This window comes from Drosophila subpulchrella, chromosome 3R, assembly GCF_014743375.2.
Source record: "Drosophila subpulchrella strain 33 F10 #4 breed RU33 chromosome 3R, RU_Dsub_v1.1 Primary Assembly, whole genome shotgun sequence".
Taxonomy (NCBI): Eukaryota; Metazoa; Arthropoda; class Insecta; order Diptera; family Drosophilidae; genus Drosophila; species Drosophila subpulchrella.
In genome coordinates, this window is record NC_050609.1 from 2,406,161 (window position 1) to 2,429,850 (window position 23,690).

The 23,690-nt window shown below is 39.9% G+C and overlaps 4 protein-coding genes across 4 annotated transcripts; 2 read left to right on the top strand and 2 right to left on the bottom strand.

Annotated features, from left to right (window-relative positions):
• Positions 1-5: 5 nt before the first annotated feature.
• LOC119562865 (glutamate receptor ionotropic, kainate 2) lies at positions 6-6,026 on the bottom strand. The gene is made up of 13 exons (XM_037875979.1): positions 5,715-6,026; positions 5,260-5,415; positions 3,359-3,453; positions 3,207-3,296; positions 2,990-3,147; positions 1,774-2,449; positions 1,539-1,708; positions 1,220-1,480; positions 1,033-1,164; positions 779-977; positions 534-645; positions 361-480; positions 6-301 (listed from the first exon to the last, which is right to left on the bottom strand). Exons 1-13 carry the CDS (start codon positions 5,812-5,814, stop codon positions 6-8), a joined length of 2,565 nt encoding a protein of 854 aa, XP_037731907.1. The 5' UTR covers positions 5,815-6,026.
• Positions 6,027-11,664: 5,638 nt separating this feature from the next.
• LOC119557555 lies at positions 11,665-14,290 on the bottom strand. Its single transcript, XM_037870341.1, has 3 exons — positions 13,632-14,290; positions 13,284-13,578; positions 11,665-12,983 (listed from the first exon to the last, which is right to left on the bottom strand). Exons 1-3 carry the CDS (start codon positions 14,240-14,242, stop codon positions 11,802-11,804), a joined length of 2,088 nt encoding a protein of 695 aa, XP_037726269.1. The 5' UTR covers positions 14,243-14,290; the 3' UTR covers positions 11,665-11,801.
• A 433-nt stretch (positions 14,291-14,723) lies between these two features.
• Positions 14,724-15,301, top strand: LOC119553427 (protein Turandot C-like). The gene is made up of 2 exons (XM_037863814.1): positions 14,724-14,833; positions 14,898-15,301. Exons 1-2 carry the CDS (start codon positions 14,811-14,813, stop codon positions 15,262-15,264), a joined length of 390 nt encoding a protein of 129 aa, XP_037719742.1. The 5' UTR covers positions 14,724-14,810; the 3' UTR covers positions 15,265-15,301.
• Positions 15,302-15,611: 310 nt separating this feature from the next.
• On the top strand, positions 15,612-16,334 carry LOC119553421 (protein Turandot C-like). Its single transcript, XM_037863801.1, has 2 exons — positions 15,612-15,726; positions 15,795-16,334. Exons 1-2 carry the CDS (start codon positions 15,704-15,706, stop codon positions 16,168-16,170), a joined length of 399 nt encoding a protein of 132 aa, XP_037719729.1. The 5' UTR covers positions 15,612-15,703; the 3' UTR covers positions 16,171-16,334.
• Positions 16,335-23,690: the final 7,356 nt, after the last annotated feature.

Consider the following 23,690-nt stretch of genomic DNA (forward strand, 5'->3'; position numbering starts at 1 on the left):
TTTTCTCATTCATTCAGTATCGCACTGAGGCGCTCCTCCACGGCGACCTTGCGTGACTTCCAAACGAACTCGCAGACAGCGATGACGCAGGCCACGCCCATGCCGCCCATGAGGACCACAAAGACGCCCCCGACGTTGGCCAGTCCCAGTTCATTGGCCGCCGATGAGGATTTGGAGGTCTCCACGCGACACTTGCCACCGCCGCGCTTTTCCTTCCACCACTTCGTTTTCAGGATGTGCAGCTTGCCCTCCTCCTGCAGCTTGAGTATCACGCTATTGATGGCGGTTCTATAGGGGGAATCTGTGGATGGAATTGATCATCAGTTGGTCAGGGATCTGATTAGGGTGACGCTAACTTACTGGGCGGTGTGGCTATGCCATAACTCTTGGTGTCCAGCATTCCACCCACTTGCGTTAGCTCGCAGTTGCGTTCGGTCACATACTCAATGGATGTGGACTCCATCAGAAAGGCATAGGATCCTGAAAAATTTAATTTTATTAAGACAAGTTTTGTAAGAGATTACCTGACCCACCTTTTCCCTTGGCCACCCGCTCTACTCCTTCGCCATTGCTGGCTGTGAAGACAGAGGGACGAGCTGATTCCATAAAAGACCACATGCGCTGATATGTGGAGATCTTAGAGTCCTGTAAAAGAAATAGTTTTATAGAATATAAGCGGGGATTTAATTTGAGCCAAAAATACAATCTAAGTTCAAATCAATGTGGAAACTTTAGCTTTTACACGAGATATATGTAGATTTTTATTTTCTGAACTTACCCTGAAGAAAGCAGCCGTGCTGCCGCCCTTCAAGGCTCCGTATTTGATTCTTGTTTGCTTGGCCAAATCCTCGGCACTTTCGATGGGCGAATCCATACGCTCGACAGTCAAAAAGGCGGCCAAATTGGCAGTGTACGATGATATCATGATCAGGGTAAAGAACCACCAAATGCCAGCCACCATGCGAGTGGATAGAGCCCTGAAAAAAGATATAGTTTAAAAGGGTCTAACGTAATCTCAGATAAAAACTTTACTTGGGCAGGAAATCGCAGCCCTGTTGCATCAGCGATCCAATGGCAAACCACATGCAATTGAGCAGGGTGAACTGACTCTCGACCTTCTCGCCATGGGCATCCGTATAGGCCGGCCATTCGTAGGGAGTGAATCTTTATAAAGTACTTTATTAGATGGGAGAATCATGATAGAATGTACTTAACCAACTTAGCCAGGATGAACAGGAGCACAGAGACACCCAAATAGGCAGTGGCCATGTAGATCCACACATCCAAGGATAGAGGAGACAGGAAGGAGAACAAATTGGGTGGCTGCTTGATGGGCTTTCGGTACAATATGGAAACACCCAGGTTCATAAAGGGTGTGGTGAAGTCCACCGCCTGCTCTCGCTCAAAGGTGATGGTGAGATCTGCAATGGCCAAGTCGGCACGCTGCTCCAGTAATTCCCGGATCATGCCGTTCCATTCGCTGAAAAGGTAAGGTTTTATTAAATATGTTATATTACAAGTAATATTTATAGTCTTACCCCGTCAGTTTATTAAGACTTCCATAGCTGCCATCTGGTACTAGCTGTATTTTATAGTTGAAACCCAGCGACTTGGAGATCTCATGGATCAGATCCACTGCATAGCCCTCAAACTGATCATTGCCACTTAGAGGAATAGCCGACTCCTTTCGCATGCAGTAAGGATTACTCTGTGAAAATTATACATCTATTTAGTAAGTATCTTACAAATAATATTCAAAACTTTTATCCTTACCAATATGGTGGTTACCACCAATGTTTTGTTCTTCAGGTTGGCCTCAATTTCCTGCTGCTTTTGGCTGAAAGTGCGTGTGAAGTTGATGCCATCCGGCAGTGTGGAGTTCCAGGTGCCGATCTTCCGGATGCCCGCCGGAGTCAGCTCCACAATGTCCAGCATAAAGTCCGTGCGGAAGCCCTGGTGATCGAACTTTATCACATTGGTCAGGCCCTTCATCTCGACGATCTTCATGTAGTTGATCAGACTAAAGCCGTGCTGCCATGTGCTCTGACCATCGCAGCTAATTGGATGGATGTCGATCTGCTGGGAGGTGTCCAGGTCGTGCAGCGCCTTGGCGAACAGATGCACTGCATCGTACATGAGGGCCGTTTCGGAGCGCACGGTGGTCAGGTTGGCGGATCGCAGCAGACCCTTCTCATCGATACTCCACTGGCGCACCACGTCCGATACGATCTTCTCGTTGATCAGCCGGAATCCGGTGATATTTGTCCCGCCGTACCGGAACTCATCCAGGTTGACTGTGTGGAGATCCAGCGAGGTCACCAGGTAGCTGTGATAGTCGCTCATCATGCCAATCTGCTGCGCCTGCTTTAGCACCTCGTGGATGCGCTCCGTGGAGCAGTCGAGCACGATGTGCGCCTCCGCCGAGTTCTTGATCTGCTTCAGCAGGGGACTGTAAGGGTGAGTAAAAATTCAGAATTAATATGTATTGTTAGAATATAAATTTAGCATATATAATATATAACTTAGCATATTTTTGACCACTTTACATCTGTATTCCTAATAATAATTGCTCCTAACATTGGTATTAGTTATCTAAAAGCAACCTTTGATTTTGTCAAATAACACGTAAATGTATGATTCTAATCATAATGAGTATTTACATGGTGGGTCTATATGTGTGTAATTCTATTTTAAATTAAATTCCAGTCGAAACTTTTGAACTTTGAAAAGGAATTTTTAATAGTTAACAAAGCTAGTCTTCACTTATTTTTATGTTTGTTAAATATCTATAACAATCTTGAATTTGGGTATTTCTCGGGTATGACATAGGAATTTTTATAAAAACTATATAAGTTTAATAAGTTGCGACTTCAATTTTTAAACCATATCAGTACAATCAGCTTTCCGAAAATGTGTTGCATATGTGGGCCAAAAAAAATCGTAATTCCCCCAAATGTCGGAACCGGTGGAAACGATTAGCCGGGCTTACCGGTAATCCCCGCTGTCGCTCAGCTGGCGCACAGTAATGGGAAACGGCGTCATCCCGTGGGCCTTGAGGAGCTCCTGCAGCCGCACGATGCCGTCATTGTTCTCGTAGATAATGGTGAAAGTCTTCCAGCCCCAGTGTCGCACGATATCCACGTAAGCCTAAGAGCAACAGAAAACAGTTTTACGGGGGGTTGGGGGATGCAATTGCAACTGCCTACCTTGGAGAGCGTATTAGGGTGCGGATAAAGATTCACCAGGCAGCTTTCGCGTCTCAGCCGGTAGTCCCAGCGATTCTCCAAGTGGGGAATCTAAAAACGAGTCTGTTATTCAAAGGTTTGTAAGGGGGGATATCGCAGGACCCAGTACTCACCTCCATGTTGTCGCAAATGCTCTGCACATGGCTGGCGGTGTGGGAGGATTGTGGCCCAAAAATTGCTGCCACACCGATGTTCAGTAAGCCACAAACTGGAAGACAAACAGTGCAATTCAGGTTTATGTGTACCCAGTTATTTGTAGCTCTTTGACGAACTTATGCTGTGTAGTTTACCGAACCCAATTTTCGCAAAATCAAACCCATCCTCTGTAAAATATCTGCGAGGTCCACCAATTGCAAGGAGCAACTTCTGACATTCTTGACTTATGGCAAATTGAGTGAAACACAAATCCCAAAGAGCTTAAAAGTCGCAAATTGATTTTCAAGTAACGTGCTCTGTTACCATTCCCATTCCGAATCCCAATCCAATCTGCTTGTGGGGGAGATAATCTGGTGAGGCTGCGTCTTGAAAGGCTCAAAAAGTAAAAACGCGCCCAAGTAGCGCAGTAATGTGCTTGCCTTTCGGCTCAGTAATGTTCAGTTAACCTCGTTCGCATATTTAAAATGCACTTCAGTATGACATAATTTCGTTTAGCCCGTTTGGCCTTTCCTTTTAGCAGGATTTTCCCTTCCCGCCAGTCAGCCAGCATCCTTTTTGGCTCATCAAACGCGCTAAGCACGTGTAAGTGCATGTGCACCTGCACTTCGATGTCCTGGCTCTGTGATGCGGTTAACCTGCTCCCAGGACTTTGCGGATGGATGTGTAGGTGGAGGATACTGTCTACCTCGTTGCCTCGTTACCGTCGTGCTGAAGTGTGGTTTACTCTCCTTTGGCCAAGGTATTTTTCCTTTTCGCCCTATTCTCGGGCCAACTTCGGTGTCATTTGTGTCTCATTTATCACAGAACATTCGACAGTTGGCTCACGTTCCTTTGCCGCTTTACGATTCATCTTCAGCTTTTAACGATTATCAAGTGCCAGAGGAGTTTCACCTGCTGCCCAAATAGCCACAATAAACTGAAAATGGCAGACTGGCCGGGCTTACACATCAAGATATTTATCTGGTTGAATTTCAAAGGGGCGACCTATTGGTTTAACCGGATTTTTTCCAATTACCCTGCGACGTTCTTTTTGCTCTTTTTCTACAGTGTAATAGGAATCGAGTTTACCTTCTTTTTTAACCATTCTTGTCTGATAATGGTGAAAACTGAACTCTTAGTTACAAGCAAAACCCATATTTACCGAGCTATTGTATGTATAATTTAATTTAAAGACACAAATGAATTTTTTAACAAACTTTTAAAAACTATTTAATTAATAATAAACCCGAATATTACTCTTATCTGTTCAGATACCTTCTAAGAATATAATTTTTAAATGTTTCCTAATCTAATTAATGGTTCTCAAAATATTTATAATTTATTTTTTCGAGAGATTATTACAAGGAATAAGTTGTAAACAAAAAAAGATACTACGTGACAATTGATGCATTATTATCTTTTTTAAGCTGTTCTAGTGATACAACTTTCAACTAAATAAATGTAAATAATTTATAAATCCTTTTAAGAGACCATCAAATGCCAAATCACATTTATTGGCAGTTCAGAAGCTAAAACAGATTCCAGTCCCCCAGGCAGCAATTAGCATACCATAAATCGCAAATCAAATGCAAAGAGCAAACAAAGGGGTAAATCAAGCACAAGCCAAAATAGAAACAAAGATATGTCAATTCAAGGATGACAAGGGAACTCAAAGAGGATGCAGAAAGAAAGAGATGTGTGTACATATGTCCAAATCAAATATGCGGGTAAAAGCATCAGGTGAAGGTGAAGTTTACGCTGAGCAGGAGGCTAAGGCAATGGTAAAGGCAACAGGGTGAAAGGTGACGGAACAGTGGGACAGTTGGAAACCAGGCCAAGTCAACAGCTGTACAGTGTGCCCTCTTTGCACTGAACTCACCCCTTTTTCCGGCGTGGAAGCTGTCGAAGGGCGAGATGCGCTCGATTTGGGCCACCAGTTTGGAGCGCGGCAGGATGGATCGGTCGGCATTGATGCGGTCCACCGCCTGGCGGAAGGCCAGCTCCTGGTGGTCGTCGGCGGGATGGAAGAGCCCACCTGCGGTGACAAATTACAGAACGTGATTCTAGTTGGCCTCAGGCACAAGGCACAAGTGTATCAAATATATATTTGGGCTCCACTCCCGCGGTGCCCAAATAAAAACAAACAAACAAAACACCAACACACCCGCGTCTATCAAATACACAAACTCGTACACTGAAAGGCGTTCTTGATTATGACGTGTAAAAAATCGATACGTAACGAAGATGCGAGCTGGAATTTGTTTTCATCTGGCTTTCGCCGGAGTCCTTTGAATTTGCTTCTCCATTTCCGTAGAATTCCCATCTTTTACTCACCTATCTTGATGATATCGGGCAGTGATTGAGCTTCTCGGCAGTTGAAAGTTAATTGCAGCAGCAGCATTAGCGGCAGGACCAAAAGCCGTCTTGACCGCATCTTGAAATCGCTTGAGATGGCAGCTTCCGGTTTCAGTTGATTGCCCCACTATATCAATATCAATCACTTGTCACTCGGCTGATTTACGTATCTAGCAGATATTTATCATTTTCACTTGGCGGCAATCCCGCTGTGTATTTTCTGATTCTTCTCGGTTTTATGTTTTGATTTTTTTCGAAATTCCGTTCAACCGCTTTCTGTGAGGATGTGACATCTACTGAGCTGCGTGTGTTTGATTTGCCTTCTTTTATCCTGTTGCGGAATCGCCCGACGAGGTGGGGTGTTTTTGTCCGAGACTGTGGGGTGGGTGGGCCAGCATCCAAAAGCCGGCTGACAGTTCCAACAGCTGCGCAGTGGATGCTGCGAGAGCGGACACATAGGGGTTGCCACCCCTTTCGATAGATGAGCTTTCCATCCTGAAGGTCGTTGGTGGAAGAGCATGGTAATCTGCTGCAAGGTAAAAACTGCTTGCCGACAATGTGCTTTATAAGCTTTTATTGGAACTTGAAACATGGTAACTAAGGATCCACAAAGTTTCAATTTGAAGCAACCGTTTGGTGATTAAAATGAGTTACTGGCTCAAATATTTTCTGTAAATTTATTTTAACAATACATCAACTAAAATACAGTTAAAGAACTTAAGCAAAATTAAAATGGTATATGATTTACCAATATATGTTAAAGGACATCAAAAATACTTCGGAAACTGGTGTTTCGATTATTTTCGATCTTTAATAATATGGTTCTGAATTAATATTTACGTGTTATGAAAAAATCGTTTGGTACCACTACTTGCCCCCAAATAATCTATAACGACCCATTTTTACCAAATTTTTTTAATAATTAACTTTATATAGTCAACGAATTTTCATGATATTAAGCTTCAAATTGTAATAAGTCTGCTGAGATACAATTAAATTCATTCAAGCATTTATAACACCCAGTTTATTTTATTTATATACATAATCATTTTATTTTGGACTTAAAATTAAGTATGGAGGGCTAAATTGAATGCCATTGAAAGCGGGTTTAATTCAGAACTTTCCCATCACGTCGTGGCTTGCCAAAAAGCTTAAACCCCATTCTTAATCAAGGAGCCGCCCTGCCCTCGAAAGGTCCTTTAACATGCCGAAGAGGAAAAGGATTAAGCGGCACAAAGGAAGCAGCCAGCGGAAGAGCGGCATAAATAAAACAGAGAGCTCATTATGCCGTTGACCGCGTTGAGCTTAAAGTGCAAGGATAATGCAAAGCGGCACTGATGGGGAAATGCATGCGAATGGCGAATGGCGACTTGAAGTGCAGGCGCGTAAATGTGAGGGTATTAACAATTTAACAAACAAAGGCAAAGGGCCATTAATAACACACAACAACGGTTCTGCCGCTTAATATACCCACAATCGCATACACATACATTATGCATGTGTGTGCGGCCATAAATACAGAATGTTGTCGTTGCGGGAAAATCGTAGCGACTCGCGCCAAATATCATCAAGCTCTGTTGCCTGGCAAATGAGTTGGTTCAGTCAGATGCGCCAGGTCCAACAGCACTGAAAAGAAATTGTATCTAGGTATATGTCCTGAATGGAAAACAACAAATTCTGGTATATATCACATATCGTATCATATTTTGTATCATATATCGTATTATATTTCGTATCATATATCGTACCATATATTATATATCATATGATGCTTAAGCAGTTTATTAAAGAATCTTTAAGCTTAATGAAGAAGTTAAATAATAAGCAAATATTTGAAGTAGAAATATTTGAAGTAATATTACCCTCTACAAGTGATAATAAAAGATACGTATAACCCATAAAAATAATAATAATATTCAATTCATTTATAATCGTTTAATATGCTAATAATATAGAGAATGAAACAGAAATCTGTGGAAGCTTGGAACATCTTTATAATGTGTTCAAAAGTATTCTATGGTTTATTTAAAGACTAGAGGACAAATGCAAAAAGAACATGTATGTTATTCACAACACTCGTTAGTATAGACAATATTTAAAATTATTCCAAGCCTGATGTGATATTTATGGCTCTGGGAGCAATGCCAAAATTGTTCTCAGTGTGCTCGCACATGTGTGTGAGAGCCTTTCTTGCTGTATCTGCAGTTGTGTCCGTGTCGCGGTGCCTGTGTGTGTAATCATGCATATCTTTGCCAGTGGGTTTTCGGTTAGTGCCTTATTTACATTGGCCGGAAGCTGCTGGTTGTGCTTGTTTCCGCTTTTGTCTGTGCGACTTCATCACCGTCTGTCTCCCCTCTCGCTCTGCTCTAGCAGCCCTTCCGCTCGCACTCTTTTCCGTGCTTCCATCGCTGTGGCAACGAAGTAGAGCAATGGTCTGGCTCATTAATTTCAACATAACGCGCACATGGCCAACAAATTTTCCCACGTACGCACACCTATAAATTGCACACCCACACATACTCACATACTATACACAAAGTTGGCTCCTAGCTTTCAGCGGTAATTATTTCAAATTAAATGGCGAAAGCACTTTTCAAACAGGTGCTCCCGAAAGTATGCAGCATATTATTAGCATCAGTCAGGGCGGAAAAGTATAGTCGAACTTCGATAAGTCGGAGAGTGTAATTATAAAAGTAACATCCCATTAAAAAACATATAGTTTAGTTATCTTATTTATGAAGTAACTACTTAAATTCTTTAAGTAACAGGCTTATAAGTCAGAATTAATATTAATATTTAATATTATACAATATTTTATCGAATCATTGTTAAACAGAAGCAATATTTAAAAACAAGCTTACAAATACTTAATATTTATTTGGAATAATGCTGTAATAGAGGGTCCACACTTTTTGTGCTTCAGGCAGACTTTGGTTTCGTGACTCCTTTGTTCCAGTATTGTCTTGAGCATGAGATTGCACTTTGATTCCCTTTTCTGACAGACACTAAGCGAGATGGATAAAGTCGAAAAGGCATCTGACTTTTGGACTTTCTTCTCACTCCCCGTCTGTCTGTCAGTCGTCTGGCCCCCATCAATTTGGCCTTTGGGCTGGTTTTATTATCCCAATGCTTATGGAAATGCTGACAAGGTTGGCCCGTCATGTCTGACTCTTAGGCTAAATAATTTTAATAATGCAAAGTAAGATATACCCACATGTGAAGGTTATGCCCGGAGCCATAGCATTCCAGGGTCAAGAGGACCTCGAAAATATTTTCGCATTGTGCATGAATGTAAATACATTTTTGGGGCAGTTAGTCATCTTGCTCCTTTCATTCGGTTTTTAAGGGAGTCGCAAGCAACGAGAGATGAAAGCGAAATACCAAAAAGAAAATGGGGATGTGGAAAACTGTTGCCGTTGGTCAGACAAGTGCAGTGCATTTTCCCTGCCATGCCTAAAATAATGTATGTAAATGCCAGGCTTTACTTACTGATGTGTAGTTTCACATAGAATTCTCCATATTTTACACAAAGAATTTGGCTTGGCATTCCATTTTTGTTTGTTGGTTGCCATTACTATTTTTTGCTTAGAACTTTACCGCTCAGACAAAAAGCTTTGGGTAAACCACAAAAAATAATAATAAAAAATCCCCTTTGTAGTTATACTCAAAGTTCTGTGGAAATTTTGTGGAAATAATTTATGCTTTGCCTGATTATTTAATTTACCATGCTACCTAATTAAAAGTTTTTTAGATTCCACGTTCTTGTTGTTATGCCTTGAGCAGACTATTGCCAATTAAAACGCGCACAAAACGCCACTCGAACAGCTTTTAGTGAGAGCACTTTCGCATTTGTACTGCACTTTATTTTTTGGTACACACCAAGGACACTCTATTAGTGTTTTTAGAGCATTCGACAGGCAATGATGTCACATGTCTGGTGGCAAGGACGTGTGACGCATTGGAGTAGGAGTGGCATATGCAACAAATTTGTAAGGACGCTATTTAATACTATGTCAGCTGCTTGGATGCCTTCGCTGAATGAATGGATGTGGCTGAAGCCCCCCGGGGACACGCCCTCAAATCCTTAGCTCGAAGGCGTCTCGTTACTGGCTTATACTTTCGCTTTGGCCCGCTTTTATGGGCGCCCCCTCAAATCCACTTTGTAAGCCATTCCATTGGTAATAAAGGCGAAAGTGAGTGCCGCTAATATAAAATTGAATTTAAATATATGGAGTAGGGGCCGGGGCCGTAAAAAGCCGAAAAGCATCGCGCTTCGATTCTGATTTGATTTGTTTGTAGGCGCACGCCCAGCACTTAGGCGCCATTTGATATGCAACAATCTTTGGCGGCAGACGAAAATTGGGAAATCGGAAAATCACAGGGGGGGTAAGGGGCATAATCATCATCATCAACTCTCGAGATTTCTTTTTTTTTGGAGTGTGGGAGTTAATAAATCTTGTTGGAGGAGAAATGTATGTAGCCTGAAAATCGTTTTAATTTATTCATGCCACGCGCTTCTGATGTTTTCCATAGGACGGGGGTATTGATTAAAAATGCAAGGGACTGCACTGCGCCGACCCTCGGATCCTTGAATCAGATACCAAAGTACATGCAATGTCTCTTCCTTTTGGCCACATTATGCGAATACTGTTGACACAAATTCCAAGGGCTGAACTTGAACCTGAACCTGAATTTGAAACGGCAGACGTTGCCGCTTTCATTTGTCAAACAAAAACACCTCTTAACGAGGCAAAAAATTTGTGACGATCGCACCTTTAACATATGAAAGTATAAAGTTTTGTGTCGAAAATGTATTATACGATCTACTACCTACATTTTTTCTCAAAATTTTTTCTAAAATGTCAAGGACCCTAAAACAACGTTGTGGGACCAACTGACAAACAAAGTAAAATTTTCATTTTAAAAAGTCCCCCAAAATCTTGTTTTTTGAAAAACTTTTGAACGGAGCTTCGGATTTTAACAAATGAGGTGTCATTCGACATGCTAAAATATTCAAAAATTATACTTTTTTACTCGCTCCGCTCTTTTTCCCGAACAAATTGATTTTCTGGAAGTCTTTGTGTGCAATCCTTAAAATTTTGCGATACCTTTAGACTACTGTACGATCGTTATGATCGAGCAATCACTGCAGGTTTTCAATTCTGCGGCTATACATGGTAGTCGCCTTCGCACACTCTCCTGGTGCGCTTCGTCACTACGTGAACTGCCGCCCACAGTGATTTGTCGACAGGCTGTTAGCCAGCTAATTAAAGACCCGGCCTACAAATTGGCAGCTTGTGTAGGCCATGTGGGATAGATTTAGGCAATTAGCACTCGCTAATGCCGCATTGCCTTACCGGGGATTTAACGCCCTTCAAAATCCCGCCCACCATTCCGCCAGTCGTTGAAAATTTTAAACGGACTAACAGCTACATCTAGCTACATCGCGATTGTCGTACCTGCACAAAACATCTGGCTGCGTGTCCTTGTCCTCCTGCCTCCTGATTACGTAATTCCAGCTAACAAGTGCCGACAACGGTTGAGAGTCTATTAAAAATGTATTATCAGAGCAGTTGGCACCAGATCCTGCAAAAGTGTCAAGGGATATTCCCAGTATCTGTGCGCAGTTGTTTGAGTTTAAATGTTTCAATTAGCCGTGGCGGTTCTTAAAATAAATAGTCATACTCTCCTCATTTAGCTTACTTTTTATCCATGTGGGTAAATTGCACGGGAGTCCCAGCTTTTGTTTAATGTATACTTTTCATTTTACGTTTAAATTAAAATTTAAATCAGAGAGCTTAAAGCTTCTTTGAAATGTTCAGCGCCACTCCAGTTCTTAAATTATTGGAAGCAAAACCTTCTCCGCTTACGATTAAACCCAACTGCATTAAGTTTGTTGTGTTTAAATATATAAACTTGTAGCCCATAATCTTTATTTGACTTGCACTTGAATAAAAATTCCACACTTCACAAAATTAAAATGAAATATTATTTCTTATTTGTGAGTAACCTCAGTAAAATTATGGAAAATATACATAGTTTTTATCTGGGCTTAAGATCATCAGCTCAGCAGATGCAAAACTTTTCGACCGCCTTTACTTTCGTGCAGGCTGTCGAATTGGCATAAATATCTACCCGGCTAATGCTGGGCACCCAGATTGCGATACTTAGATCCTTGGGATTCCATTCTACCTCGGCCAAAAAGCACGCGCTTCTAGGCAGGACATAAATCTTGATTTCATAAATATTTGAGGTACCATCTCGACGAACTGAAGATATTCGATCTAGTCTTAGTTGGCGACACCGTTCTGCTTCCCCCGAGTTCATCAAAAACTCATTGATTTCATCGACTAGTTGATTTGCCATTGTCTTGGCCAAGTGATCCGTTTTGGACACATCGGTGAACCTGATACAAGCGCACCAGTACCTCTGGATACCCGCTTGGTGGCAGTTCCTGGACCAGTCCATCTTCTTGAAAACGCTGTGGCATGTGGGACAGCCCTCGGGACGAGGAAGCTCCTCCATCGAAGTGTTCAACTCCAAGATGTGCCTCAGGGTGGCATATGTATCATATGGGGATGTGAGACGATTTCTGTTCAACTGAAGGTTTTGAACAAATTCTGGATACTTCTCACGAATCCAAACAGGTAGATAGATGTACATGAAGGGCAGTCGTTCCTCCACGAAACCGATATCCAATTCCCTCAATGGTCCGATTCTGGTTCCATGATCGCTGAAGAAGATGATGATGGTGTTATCCATTATCCCGTTTTTTTCCAATGTCCGCATGTACTTTACCATCTTCTCATCCATGGCGGAGGGCATAGAAAAGTCATTGTGGCTAAAGGTGTTTGTCCAGAACAACCCAAAGAAAGTTCTGTTCCGATTGACCCTGGAAAACTGGACGGCAAGGTCGTAGACGTACTCGGCAGCAGGTTTGCGACCCAAGCAGAAGGGAATTTCCGAGTACTGCGCCTTCTGTATCATCTTTTCGGCAGCGAGGATCAGGGGTCTGCCATAGACATCCGTCGGGGGTCTGAGAAAGCCCACCTTTTTCCAATTGAATGTGGAGTGCAAGGACCAGTCCTCAGCGAAGGCAGTTGTGTAGCCCTTGTCCTTGAAGTTTTTCCAGATCAGAGGGCAAACGTCAAGTCCACCTGCTTTATCAGGTCGACACAGTTTCTTCGCATAGCTTTCATTAAACCCAGTTAGCACCGCCATCAGATTTGGAAATGTGTTTAGGCCCATCTGCAAAAAAGTGGACCAAAATTGTATTCTTTTTTCAGATTTTTAAAAATTGTATGCTTTAGATTTTATATATATTGTGAAGAAAGCATCATAAAATACTACTACATTCTATTTATAATATTGGCTGAATTAATACTTCTAAACAAAAGATTGGGGTAGTGGTCCACTACTACTTTAGATTGCGTTAATTTTGAAGTATGGTAATTTAACCAACAAAGTAGTATATTCTGTTGTCTTTCAAATATTTAAGATAATCTGTTTTTGCGCACTTGTATTGCATGTATGTATTTATTTAAATACCTTGTTGTAGCCTTGAAGCTCGAACCAGTGTTGTGCGTTTAAGTACTCGTACATGCGTGGCATTGTAAGCTCGAGGGTCATTCGGGACATGGAATCGATGCCCCAGAGCAAAACGCTGGGCCTTCTTCCAGAAGATGTTTCATTGTGTTCAATGGAATTTTCTCGAGGATGCACAAAGCCAAAGGCATCCTTCTGCGACAATTTATCATAGGGCGGTCGGCGGCAGTAGGTGATCATGGCTGTCACGTTAGTGGGGACTAAGAAGTCCTGAGGGAATTTTACGCAATAATGCAGCCTGCCGGAATATTCAACTTGAGTGCCCATTTCTAGATGCCCATTGAAACTTACTTGAACTTGTTATCCGCCTTGTCCAAAACTCCTGATGGAAGGATCTGCCTGAAGCAGCAGGTACAGTTCTCGTTCTGGTGCAGCCTGTAGGTGCTGTCCGTTTCGTTGAAGTTCACTGTGATCAGGTCTGGACTCTCATCACACACTTTATAAGACTGCTTTTTGTAGATCCTTAGGATGTCACGGGCAAAGGGATTCGGATAGGGCATTCGACAGTTAGGACTGTTCACAAAGTATTTCACTTCCGATCCGGAATCTAATGCATTTGAAGTGCGTGTTCCCAATTCGTCGGGACTCTGCGAAACATAACTTCCAGTAACAGTTTCTAAAGGCCCAGTAAGTTTCTCCTCTGGAATGCTTGACATTTTCTCTGTAGAGCTCGTAATTCCTTTTTCAAATTGTCTGGATCTTAATTGTTCTGTTATCTCATTCACTTTCACAAGACTTAGGGTTCTGTTTTTACTTTCATTACCCGTTGACCTTAAGTTATAAAAAGCTATGATCAAGAGCCCCATGAAAAAGAAAGCCCCTTTCATTAAGAACTTCCTAGGCTTTTTTTCGATACACGTTTGTTTGTCCGTTGGAATAAGTTGATATTTTATTTTAGACATTTTTCTTTTCGACACTGACACAATACGCAAAGTAACTTTTTACTAGAATTTAAACTGAATTCTGATAAATGGTTATAATTACGTTCCTCAGTTTCACTTCTTATGGCTATACAACTTTTTTTTCAGTGTAACAATTATTGCTTTTTAAATAACAACGTATTGAGATAACATAAATTAAACGGAAAACGTTTAATATGTACACTGGCTTATCATTTTCCATTAAAATGTGAATTAAAAAATAAATTCATCAGAACTTAAGGGTTATTAACGAGCATTCACCCTTATCAGTTGTGTTTGTTTTTTGGAATATTACAACTATTCAAATGATTTGCTAATCCGCATTGATAAGGAGAATTCCTCAGAACATTGTTTTGCAAGATTGCAATTTTATTCTTATGAACTTTGCAAGCGTGACTTAAAAGGGGCTTTTACTGATGTTTTTACACTTGTCAATTTAGCAGTATTCACTTTCACTTTTACCCTACGCTGGGCTATAAATTACGCTTTTGGGATGCTAGACTATCAGTTCGGTTTGGTCCAGCGTTCCCTACAGTCATAACATATCAAAATGAATTCCTCATTCTCCCTAATGTAAGTAATGCCAAATTTTTAGTTGTTGCAACATTAATTTACAATTTTGTGAAAATTGTATTAGGTGCTTTGCATTGCTCCTGATTAGCCCTTTGTGCTTCGGCTATACTGATGAAGAACGTGAAGCCGATAGTCTTAAACTGGCTGAAATTATCCGAACCTCCCAGGACGACGATACCAAGATCAGTAGAACTCAGGACTTACTTGACATCTATAGGCGTTTAAATCCGATTTTGTCGCCTGAGGAAAGGGAAAAAATTGAGAACCTCATTAAGGAGCATACGGATGAAATACTAGTCGATGGAGTTCCGAGTCAAGGAGGGCGAAAGACCAAATACGCTGGAAAGGTCCTTTCTCCAGTTGCAAAGGGCTTGGCGACTGGATTCTTTGAGGAGCTCGGCGCAAGTCTTGCCAAATTATTCACTGGTTAATCTCAACAATACTAAAGTGGTTGTTTTTTATAATTTTTATGCATGCAAAAATGTTATTTCAAAATTTAAAAATGTTTAACATATCATTTCAAATAAAATATTCTATTGTGAGCCAATGAAAATATTAATTTCATTTTTACCCACTCAAAAATTTTTTGTAAATTATTTTAAGCAAGCGATTTCATGTAGAGCATATAAACAGTGGGATTTCAAAGATTTCCCACCGGGTCAATGCTTCATTCCGAAACACCAAGGAATAACATTTATAAGTCTTGCTTTCGCTTATCACTTTTTTATTTAAAGCTCACTACAATAAATAAATCTCATAGATTATATATGTATAAATCTTTCCCAATCAGCTTTATTGCTATATATTCAGCTTCTTGGCTGCAGTATTGTCACTTCGGTTTGTACTAGCGTTCAATAAAGTCTAATAAACATGAATTTAGCCATTTACACAATGTAAGTTACACTCTATATTTGTTTTATAATAACTTTATAGTTTCATTCTGAATTACACACTTATTTAGGTGCCTTGCATTACTTCTAATGGGTCCAATGTGCTCGGCGTATAGTGACCAAGAACGTCAGGCTGATAGACTTAGAGTTGCTCAAATTATGCAATCCTCTTACGATGATAATACCAAAATCAACAGTATCCAGGAGTTACTTAACATATATAGACGCATGTCTCCTAGTTTAGGTCCTCAAGATAGGGATAGGCTCGATAATTTGATTAAACCGCACACCGAGGAACTTTTAATCGATGGAGTGCCAAGTCAAGGTGGAAGAAAAAGCAAGTATGCTATGAAGATCCTAAGTCCAGTTGCGAAAAGTGTGGCTACAGGGTTTTTCGAACAGCTCGGCGCCAGTATTGCTAGCCTATTCGAGAGGTGGTTTTCATAAGACAAAACTCGATGTGGTGGCTTTTTTATACAAGTGTATTTAAGAAAGAAATTTCAGTGCCAAATTAAAAGAATTTTATAACAAGTTTTTACTCTAAAAAGTAAACTAAACTCTGTATTTTAAGTGTCTGGCCAAATAAAAGTGTAATAAATTTAAAGAATATATATATATGTTTTATTGCAAGCGGGTAATGATTTAATTCCTACCTTTATCGTCATTGTCCCCTTTTTCTTTAAAGAGTTGCTTTCTTTATGCGTATTTCGGATGCACATACATCAACGAATATCTTAATTTCCATAAAATGCATATTCATAAATGCTGCTGAGCATTTTTCCCGCTGCGTTGCATAATGTAAGCGAAATATATAGCCACTGAAAAGAGACCATAAAGTGCTCACTTAAAAATTTAGAAAGAATGGAATTCCGGCAACTTTATTCATTCAATCTGGCCAACAAAGTTTGTGTAGAATTCAATCAACACCCGGTCAACTGGACTGCCGGAGAATGTTTTTCAGGAAAGTTTTCGCAATTATTATTTTTGTGTAAAATGCCTTTTTCGGTGTTGTAGAAAAACTCGTTTTCGCCTGGCGAAAGTTTCTGATTGTCTGGCCCAAAGCAAGGCATGCGGAAAGTAATTACGATGCAAGTGTCGAAAGCGGCTGACAGAGTCCTTCCAGAATAGAGTACCCCTTGTCCTGATGCCACAGGACATCGGTGTGGGTGGGGCACCAGTGTGTGCTCGCCTCATCAACGCCATCAGCTGTGGCATTTGACTTCTGAATGTGTCGTAAAGTTGATCCTTTCCCCGCCCAGTCTCAGTCTCCATCGACCCTTCCTTCCTGTTTGCAGAACTTGTCAACGCTGCTGCTACTGCTGCTGCTGGCAATTTGTTTAATTAAATGCTCGCCCAAGAACCAACGTATACAGGCCAACATAAACACTCACAGGGAGTAAGGACAAAATTAAATTGAATAACAACGGCTAAACACATCGAGGCTAACACCTGCTTATCGATGTGTCAACTGCAGTGACCACCTGTTCTCGATTACGGGTTGTTTCCCAATATCACCCTTTCGTTAGTCACCTTTCCTGTAGCTCGTTGGAAAATTGAAAATTTAAAGCCCCCATAATGCAGCTGTGTGGAGCTAAAAGGTTTTTATTTACTTTCTTTGGAATTTTATGATCTCAATAGTTTAAAGCTTAAAACTTTTATGATTCATTACAATTATTATTATTGCCGTATAGAAATATGTAACATGTGAGCCCCCTTGTAAGGAATTGTATTTTACGAAACATTTCGAGATGACTCGACCCTTTGCAGCTTCTCCCCTTTTGTAAGAATTTATTTAATTATGTTAAGTTAAAAATGAATTACAATAAATTAGTACTATTTCTGAAACTAAGTTTTAATTTATGATGTTTAAAACTGCTTTATATACACTTTTGGCAGTGAAAGTTACAGAGTTGTCTGCTCTTTTCTAGAAGTCTTTGGACTTAATTCAGTGCCACATACTTTTGGCCAACTAAGCAAGTGGGTCACAAGGATTTGATGACACAACATGCAAATGGAGTTCACAACACAAGGGAAAGGCACAAATGAGTGTTGCCAAGCAACTTTAGCCCTCTGCAGCGCAGTTTTTCCCGAGAAGACTTAGGATCCAAGACCTTAACACCAGCAGGTAGTTATTTCTAATTATGCTTGTGTGGGGAACTCAGCCTGGGGACAGGGAAAAGCTTCCGTGTTTCCTCACTACTTTTACTAAGTCCTTGCTTACAAGGGCTCTTGGTCCTATCCCGATGTTCTTGTGGTTGCGTGTAGGCTCTAACATTATCACCTATATCGGCATGATTATCATGTGACAATGTGGCACACAAAATAAAATCAGTATTTTTGCCTTGTCAAGTGTTTGCTCCTGCAGACAGCCAGACAAACCGACTGGGTCATAACCGCGTCGATCTGAGCCGCGATGAGCTGGGCTCGTCGAAATGAAATGTCCTGCGGGCACACAAGCTGCTTCGATGTCGACTGCCAGAACAGGATACGCATCCTGCGGGGAGCGGCTAGAATATCCTCTCAGCATTCCCCAGCTCATTGACATGACCCTCAACTATTTACACGGCCAAAACATGTTCCACCCAGTCAGCAGGCCAAGAAGATTGGCGAAACTTTTGGCATGGCTTTGAAGGCTTGGCCTCTAAGAGTGCTTCCAACTTTCTTGGCTGCTAGGAAATTGAAAGAAATAACGACAGTTTTTGGTTTGCTGGCTAAATGCCATTAGGTGGGGTAAAATGATATGGAAAGAATGTGTATTGTAGAATAAACTAAAAATACTTAAATGTAGAACTATAAAAGCTTATCTGAGTTTAAAAGTATTTTTTTAAAGATAATCCATTCAATATGAGAATAACCTTGGCTTAGAAGGAGTTCTTATGTATATAACCTATTCAATATTTAAGAAATATTTGTTTGCCCCATACCTTGCTGACTTCAGATAATCGACCATTAGGCTTAAATTCTTCTCAGACTTTCTTCTTATTTTCCTATTACAGAAAGGCCCATTCCCTTACGTTAAATATATGTACGGATAAACTTTGTGGGAAATTTTCCATTCTCCGTCTAAGCACCAAAAACAGTTTTCCCCACCCGAGCAAAACTGTTTTGGGAAAATTCAATTTCGTTTGTTTATGAGCACAGGTCTAATTCAAATGCAAAGATAAGGCACAACGTTGCGACTACAATGGATAGATACTTCAGCACGCTTCGTATCCTGAGATCGTCCTATCTTTCGTTTTTTTCGAGTGGTTTCCCTTGCCACACGCATATGCTGATAAAGTTTTAGCACCTGTGCGGGGGGAAAAAAAAGTGTAGGCGGGAAAACCGAAAAGAAAAGTTTGCCATTTACAGCCCATCAAGTCGGCTTCAATTTCGCCTACCTTTTGTTTGGCCCTACACCAACCAATTCCCTCTCTATTTTTCAGTGTACATAGGTGGGTTGGGGTCTTTGTTTGTCACTTTCGGCAAAGTTTATGCGCTTTTTACAACGTGTATCCTTTTTGCATGTCGACTTACTGCTTTGGCTTTGCCTTTCACCATTTTATTGCAGCAACAAAAGGCTCCTTAAGCACGTGTAAAGCGAACACACTCACACAAACACACGTGGAAAGTCGGGGGAGCGCAACAGTGCGGTTGGAAAACTTTGATCTTCCTGGCTGGAGACTTAATTTAATGTCCTTCTCGTGGGCTGCCTACTCGGCGCGCCGCTGACTTTTTGCCAGCCGAGGACCTGTTTTGTTTAAGTTTTGTGTCGTGAGACAAACACTGAATTTCAATTACCGCCTGCGAAGGTCCTTGCCAAAGAACAAGCCTACACAGGGAAAAATGATTAATTTGAAAGTCATTGCAAATACGGATAAATCGAACATGAAAATGGGTTACACATTTTAACCTCGCTAAAGGTATATTTTTATATGTGAAATATAAGGGAATCCAACCACAAACTCATAGAGGTATCCCACGTCAGAATCGGTATCTAATTACCCAAGTTATGGAGTCTAAAAGTGCAGTTTTGGGCTTACATACTGAAAACCATTGCAAATACGGAAAAATCGAAGATGAAAATGGGTTAAAAATGGGACCCTCATTAAAAAGAATAATTTGAATGCAGATTGTTAGAAGTTTCAACCACATATTCATACAGGTATCCCACGTCTAAATCGGAATCTAATTACTCAAGTTATGGAATCTAGAAGCGCAGTTTTGGGCTCCCATACTGAAAACCATTGGATATACGGAAAAATCAAACATGAAAATGGGTTAAAAATTGGACCCCCATTAAAAAGAATAACTTGAATGCAGATTGTTAGAGAATTCAACCACAAATTCATAGAGGTATCCCACGTCAAAATCGGAATCTAATTACTCAAGTTATGAAGTCTAAAAGTGCAGTTTTGGGTTCCAAATTTGAAACCCATTGGAAATACGGAAAAATCGAACATGAAAATGGGCTAAAAATTGGACCCCCATTAATAGGAATAATTTGAATGCAGATTGTTAGAGAATTCAACCACAAATTCATAGAGGTATCCCACGTCAAAATCGGAATCTAATTACTCAAGTTATGGAATCTAGAAGCGCAGTTTTGGGTTCCAAATTTGAAACCCATTGGAAATACGGAAAAATCGAAGATGAAAATGGGTTAAAAATGGGACCCTCATTAAAAAGAATAATTTGAATGCAGATTGTTAGAGGTTTCAACCACAAATTCATACAGGTATCCCACGTCTAAATCGGAATCTAATTACTCAAGTTATGGAATCTAGAAGCGCAGTTTTGGGCTCCCATACTGAAAACCATTGGAAATACGGAAAAATCGAACATGAAAATGGGTTAAAATTTGGACCCCCATTAATAAGAATAATTTGAATGCAGATTGTTAGAGAATTCAACCAGAAATTCATAGAGGTATCCCACGTCAAAATCGGAATCTAATTACTCAAGTTATGAAGTCTAGAAGTGCAGTTTTTTGTTCCAAATTTGAAACCCATTGGAAATACGGAAAAATCGAACATGAAAATGGGTTAAAAATTGGACCCCCATTAATAGGAATAATTTGAATGCAGATTGTTAGAGAATTCAACCAGAAATTCATAGAGGTATCCCACGTCAAAATCGGAATCCAATTACTCAAGTTATGGAATCTAGAAGCGCAGTTTTGGGCTCCCATACTGAAAACCATTGGAAATACGGAAAAATCGAACATGAAAATGGGTTAAAATTTGGACCCCCATTAATAAGAATAATTTGAATGCAGATTGTTAGAGAATTCAACCAGAAATTCATAGAGGTATCCCACGTCAAAATCGGAATCTAATTACTCAAGTTATGAAGTCTAGAAGTGCAGTTTTTTGTTCCAAATTTGAAACCCATTGGAAATACGGAAAAATCGAACATGAAAATGGGTTAAAAATTGGACCCCCATTAATAGGAATAATTTGAATGCAGATTGTTAGAGAATTCAACCAGAAATTCATAGAGGTATCCCACGTCAAAATCGGAATCTAATTACTCAAGTTATGGAATCTAGAAGCGCAGTTTTGGGCTCCCATACTGAAAACCATTGGAAATACGGAAAAATCAAACATGAAAATGGGCAAAAAATTGGACCCCCATTAATAGGAATAATTTGAATGGAGATTGTTAGAGAATTCAACCAGAAATTCATAGAGGTATCCCACGTCAAAATCGGAATCTAATTACTCAAGTTATGGAATCTAGAAGCGCAGTTTTGGGCTCCCATACTGAAAACCATTGGAAATACGGAAAAATCAAACATGAAAATGGGCAAAAAATTGGACCCCCATTAATAGGAATAATTTGAATGGAGATTGTTAGAGAATTCAACCAGAAATTCATAGAGGTATCCCACGTCAAAATCGGAATCTAATTACTCAAGTTATGGAATCTAGAAGCGCAGTTTTGGGCTCCCATACTGAAAACCATTGGATATACGGAAAAATCAAACATGAAAATGGGTTAAAAATTGGACCCCCATTAAAAAGAATAACTTGAATGCAGATTGTTAGAGAATTCAACCACAAATTCATAGAGGTATCCCACGTCAAAATCGGAATCTAATTACTCAAGTTATGAAGTCTAAAAGTGCAGTTTTGGGTTCCAAATTTGAAACCCATTGGAAATACGGAAAAATCGAACATGAAAATGGGCTAAAAATTGGACCCCCATTAATAGGAATAATTTGAATGAAGATTGTTAGAGAATTCAACCACAAATTCATAGACGTATCCCACGTCAAAATCGGAATCTAATTACTCAAGTTATGGAATCTAGAAGCGCAGTTTTGGGTTCCAAATTTGAAACCCATTGGAAATACGGAAAAATCGAACATGAAAATGGGTTAAAAATTGGACCCCCATTAATAGGAATAATTTGAATGCAGATTGTTAGAGAATTCAACCAGAAATTCATAGAGGTATCCCACGTCAAAATTGGAATCTAATTACTCAAGTTATGGAATCTAGAAGCGCAGTTTTGGGCTCCCATACTGAAAACCATTGGAAATACGGAAAAATCAAACATGAAAATGGGCAAAAAATTGGACCCCCATTAATAGGAATAATTTGAATGGAGATTGTTAGAGAATTCAACCAGAAATTCATAGAGGTATCCCACGTCAAAATCGGAATCTAATTACTCAAGTTATGGAATCTAGAAGCGCAGTTTTGGGCTCCCATACTGAAAACCATTGGAAATACGGAAAAATCAAACATGAAAATGGGTTAAAAATTGGACCCCCATTAAGAAGAATAATTTGAATGCAGATTGTTAGAGAATTCAACCACAAATTCATAGAGGTATCCCACGTCAAAATCGGAATCTAATTACTCAAGTTATGAAGTCTAGAAGTGCAGTTTTTGGTTCCAAATTTGAAACCCATTGGAAATACGGAAAAATCAAACATGAAAATGGGTTAAAAATTGGACCCCCATTAAAAAGAATAACTTGAATGCAGATTGTTAGAGAATTCAACCAGAAATTCATAGAGGTAACCCACGTCAAAATCGGAATCTAATTACTCAAGTTATGAAGTCTAAAAGTGCAGTTTTGGGTTCCAAATTTGAAACCCATTGGAAATACGGAAAAATCGAACATGAAAATGGGTTAAAAATTGGACCCCCATTAATAGGAATAATTTGAATGCAGATTGTTAGAGAATTCAACCAGAAATTCATAGAGGTATCCCACGTCAAAATTGGAATCTAATTACTCAAGTTATGGAATCTAGAAGCGCAGTTTTGGGCTCCCATACTGAAAACCATTGGAAATACGGAAAAATCAAACATGAAAATGGGTTAAAAATTGGACCCCCATTAAAAAGAATAACTTGAATGCAGATTGTTAGAGAATTCAACCACAAATTCATAGAGGTATCCCACGTCAAAATCGGAATCTAATTACTCAAGTTATGAAGTCTAAAAGTGCAGTTTTGGGTTCCAAATTTGAAACCCATTGGAAATACGAAAAAATCAAACATGAAAATGGGTTAAAAATTGGACCCCCATTAAAAAGAATAATTTGAATGCAGATTGTTAGAGAATTCAACCAGAAATTCATAGAGGTATCCCACGCCAAAATTGGAATCTAATTACTCAAGTTATGGAATCTAGAAGCGCAGTTTTGGGCTCCCATACTGAAAACCATTGGAAATACGGAAAAATCAAACATGAAAATGGGTTAAAAATTGGACCCCCATTAAAAATAATAATTTGAATGCAGATTGTTAGAGAATTCAACCAGAAATTCATAGAGGTATCCCACGTCAAAATCGGAATCTAATTACTCAAGTTATGAAGTCTAGAAGTGCTGTTTTTGGTTCCAAATTTGAAACCCATTGGAAATACGGAAAAATCAAACATGAAAATGGGTTAAAAATTGGACCCCCATTAAAAAGAATAATTTGAATGCAGATTGTTAGAGAATTCAACCACAAATTTATAGAGGTA

Bases quoted from the DNA above. Each gene is read 5' to 3' on its own strand.
- LOC119562865 (XM_037875979.1), bottom strand. From the start codon at position 5,814: ATGCGGTCAAGACGGCTTTTGGTCCTGCCGCTAATGCTGCTGCTGCAA. The intron at 978-1,032 runs GTAAAGTTTTTA...ATCTTTTTTCAG, and splicing joins GGCTGCGATTTCCTGCCCAA to GGCTCTATCCACTCGCATGG. The intron at 481-533 runs GTGGGTCAGGTA...TAAATTTTTCAG, and splicing joins GCGGGTGGCCAAGGGAAAAG to GATCCTATGCCTTTCTGATG.
- LOC119557555 (XM_037870341.1), bottom strand. From the start codon at position 14,242: ATGTCTAAAATAAAATATCAACTTATTCCAACGGACAAACAAACGTGT. The intron at 13,579-13,631 runs GTAAGTTTCAAT...ATATTCCGGCAG, and splicing joins AAGGCGGATAACAAGTTCAA to GCTGCATTATTGCGTAAAAT. The intron at 12,984-13,283 runs GTATTTAAATAA...ACTTTTTTGCAG, and splicing joins AGCTTCAAGGCTACAACAAG to ATGGGCCTAAACACATTTCC.
- LOC119553427 (XM_037863814.1), top strand. From the start codon at position 14,811: ATGAATTCCTCATTCTCCCTAAT. The intron at 14,834-14,897 runs GTAAGTAATGCC...AAATTGTATTAG, and splicing joins AATTCCTCATTCTCCCTAAT to GTGCTTTGCATTGCTCCTGA.
- LOC119553421 (XM_037863801.1), top strand. From the start codon at position 15,704: ATGAATTTAGCCATTTACACAAT. The intron at 15,727-15,794 runs GTAAGTTACACT...ACACTTATTTAG, and splicing joins AATTTAGCCATTTACACAAT to GTGCCTTGCATTACTTCTAA.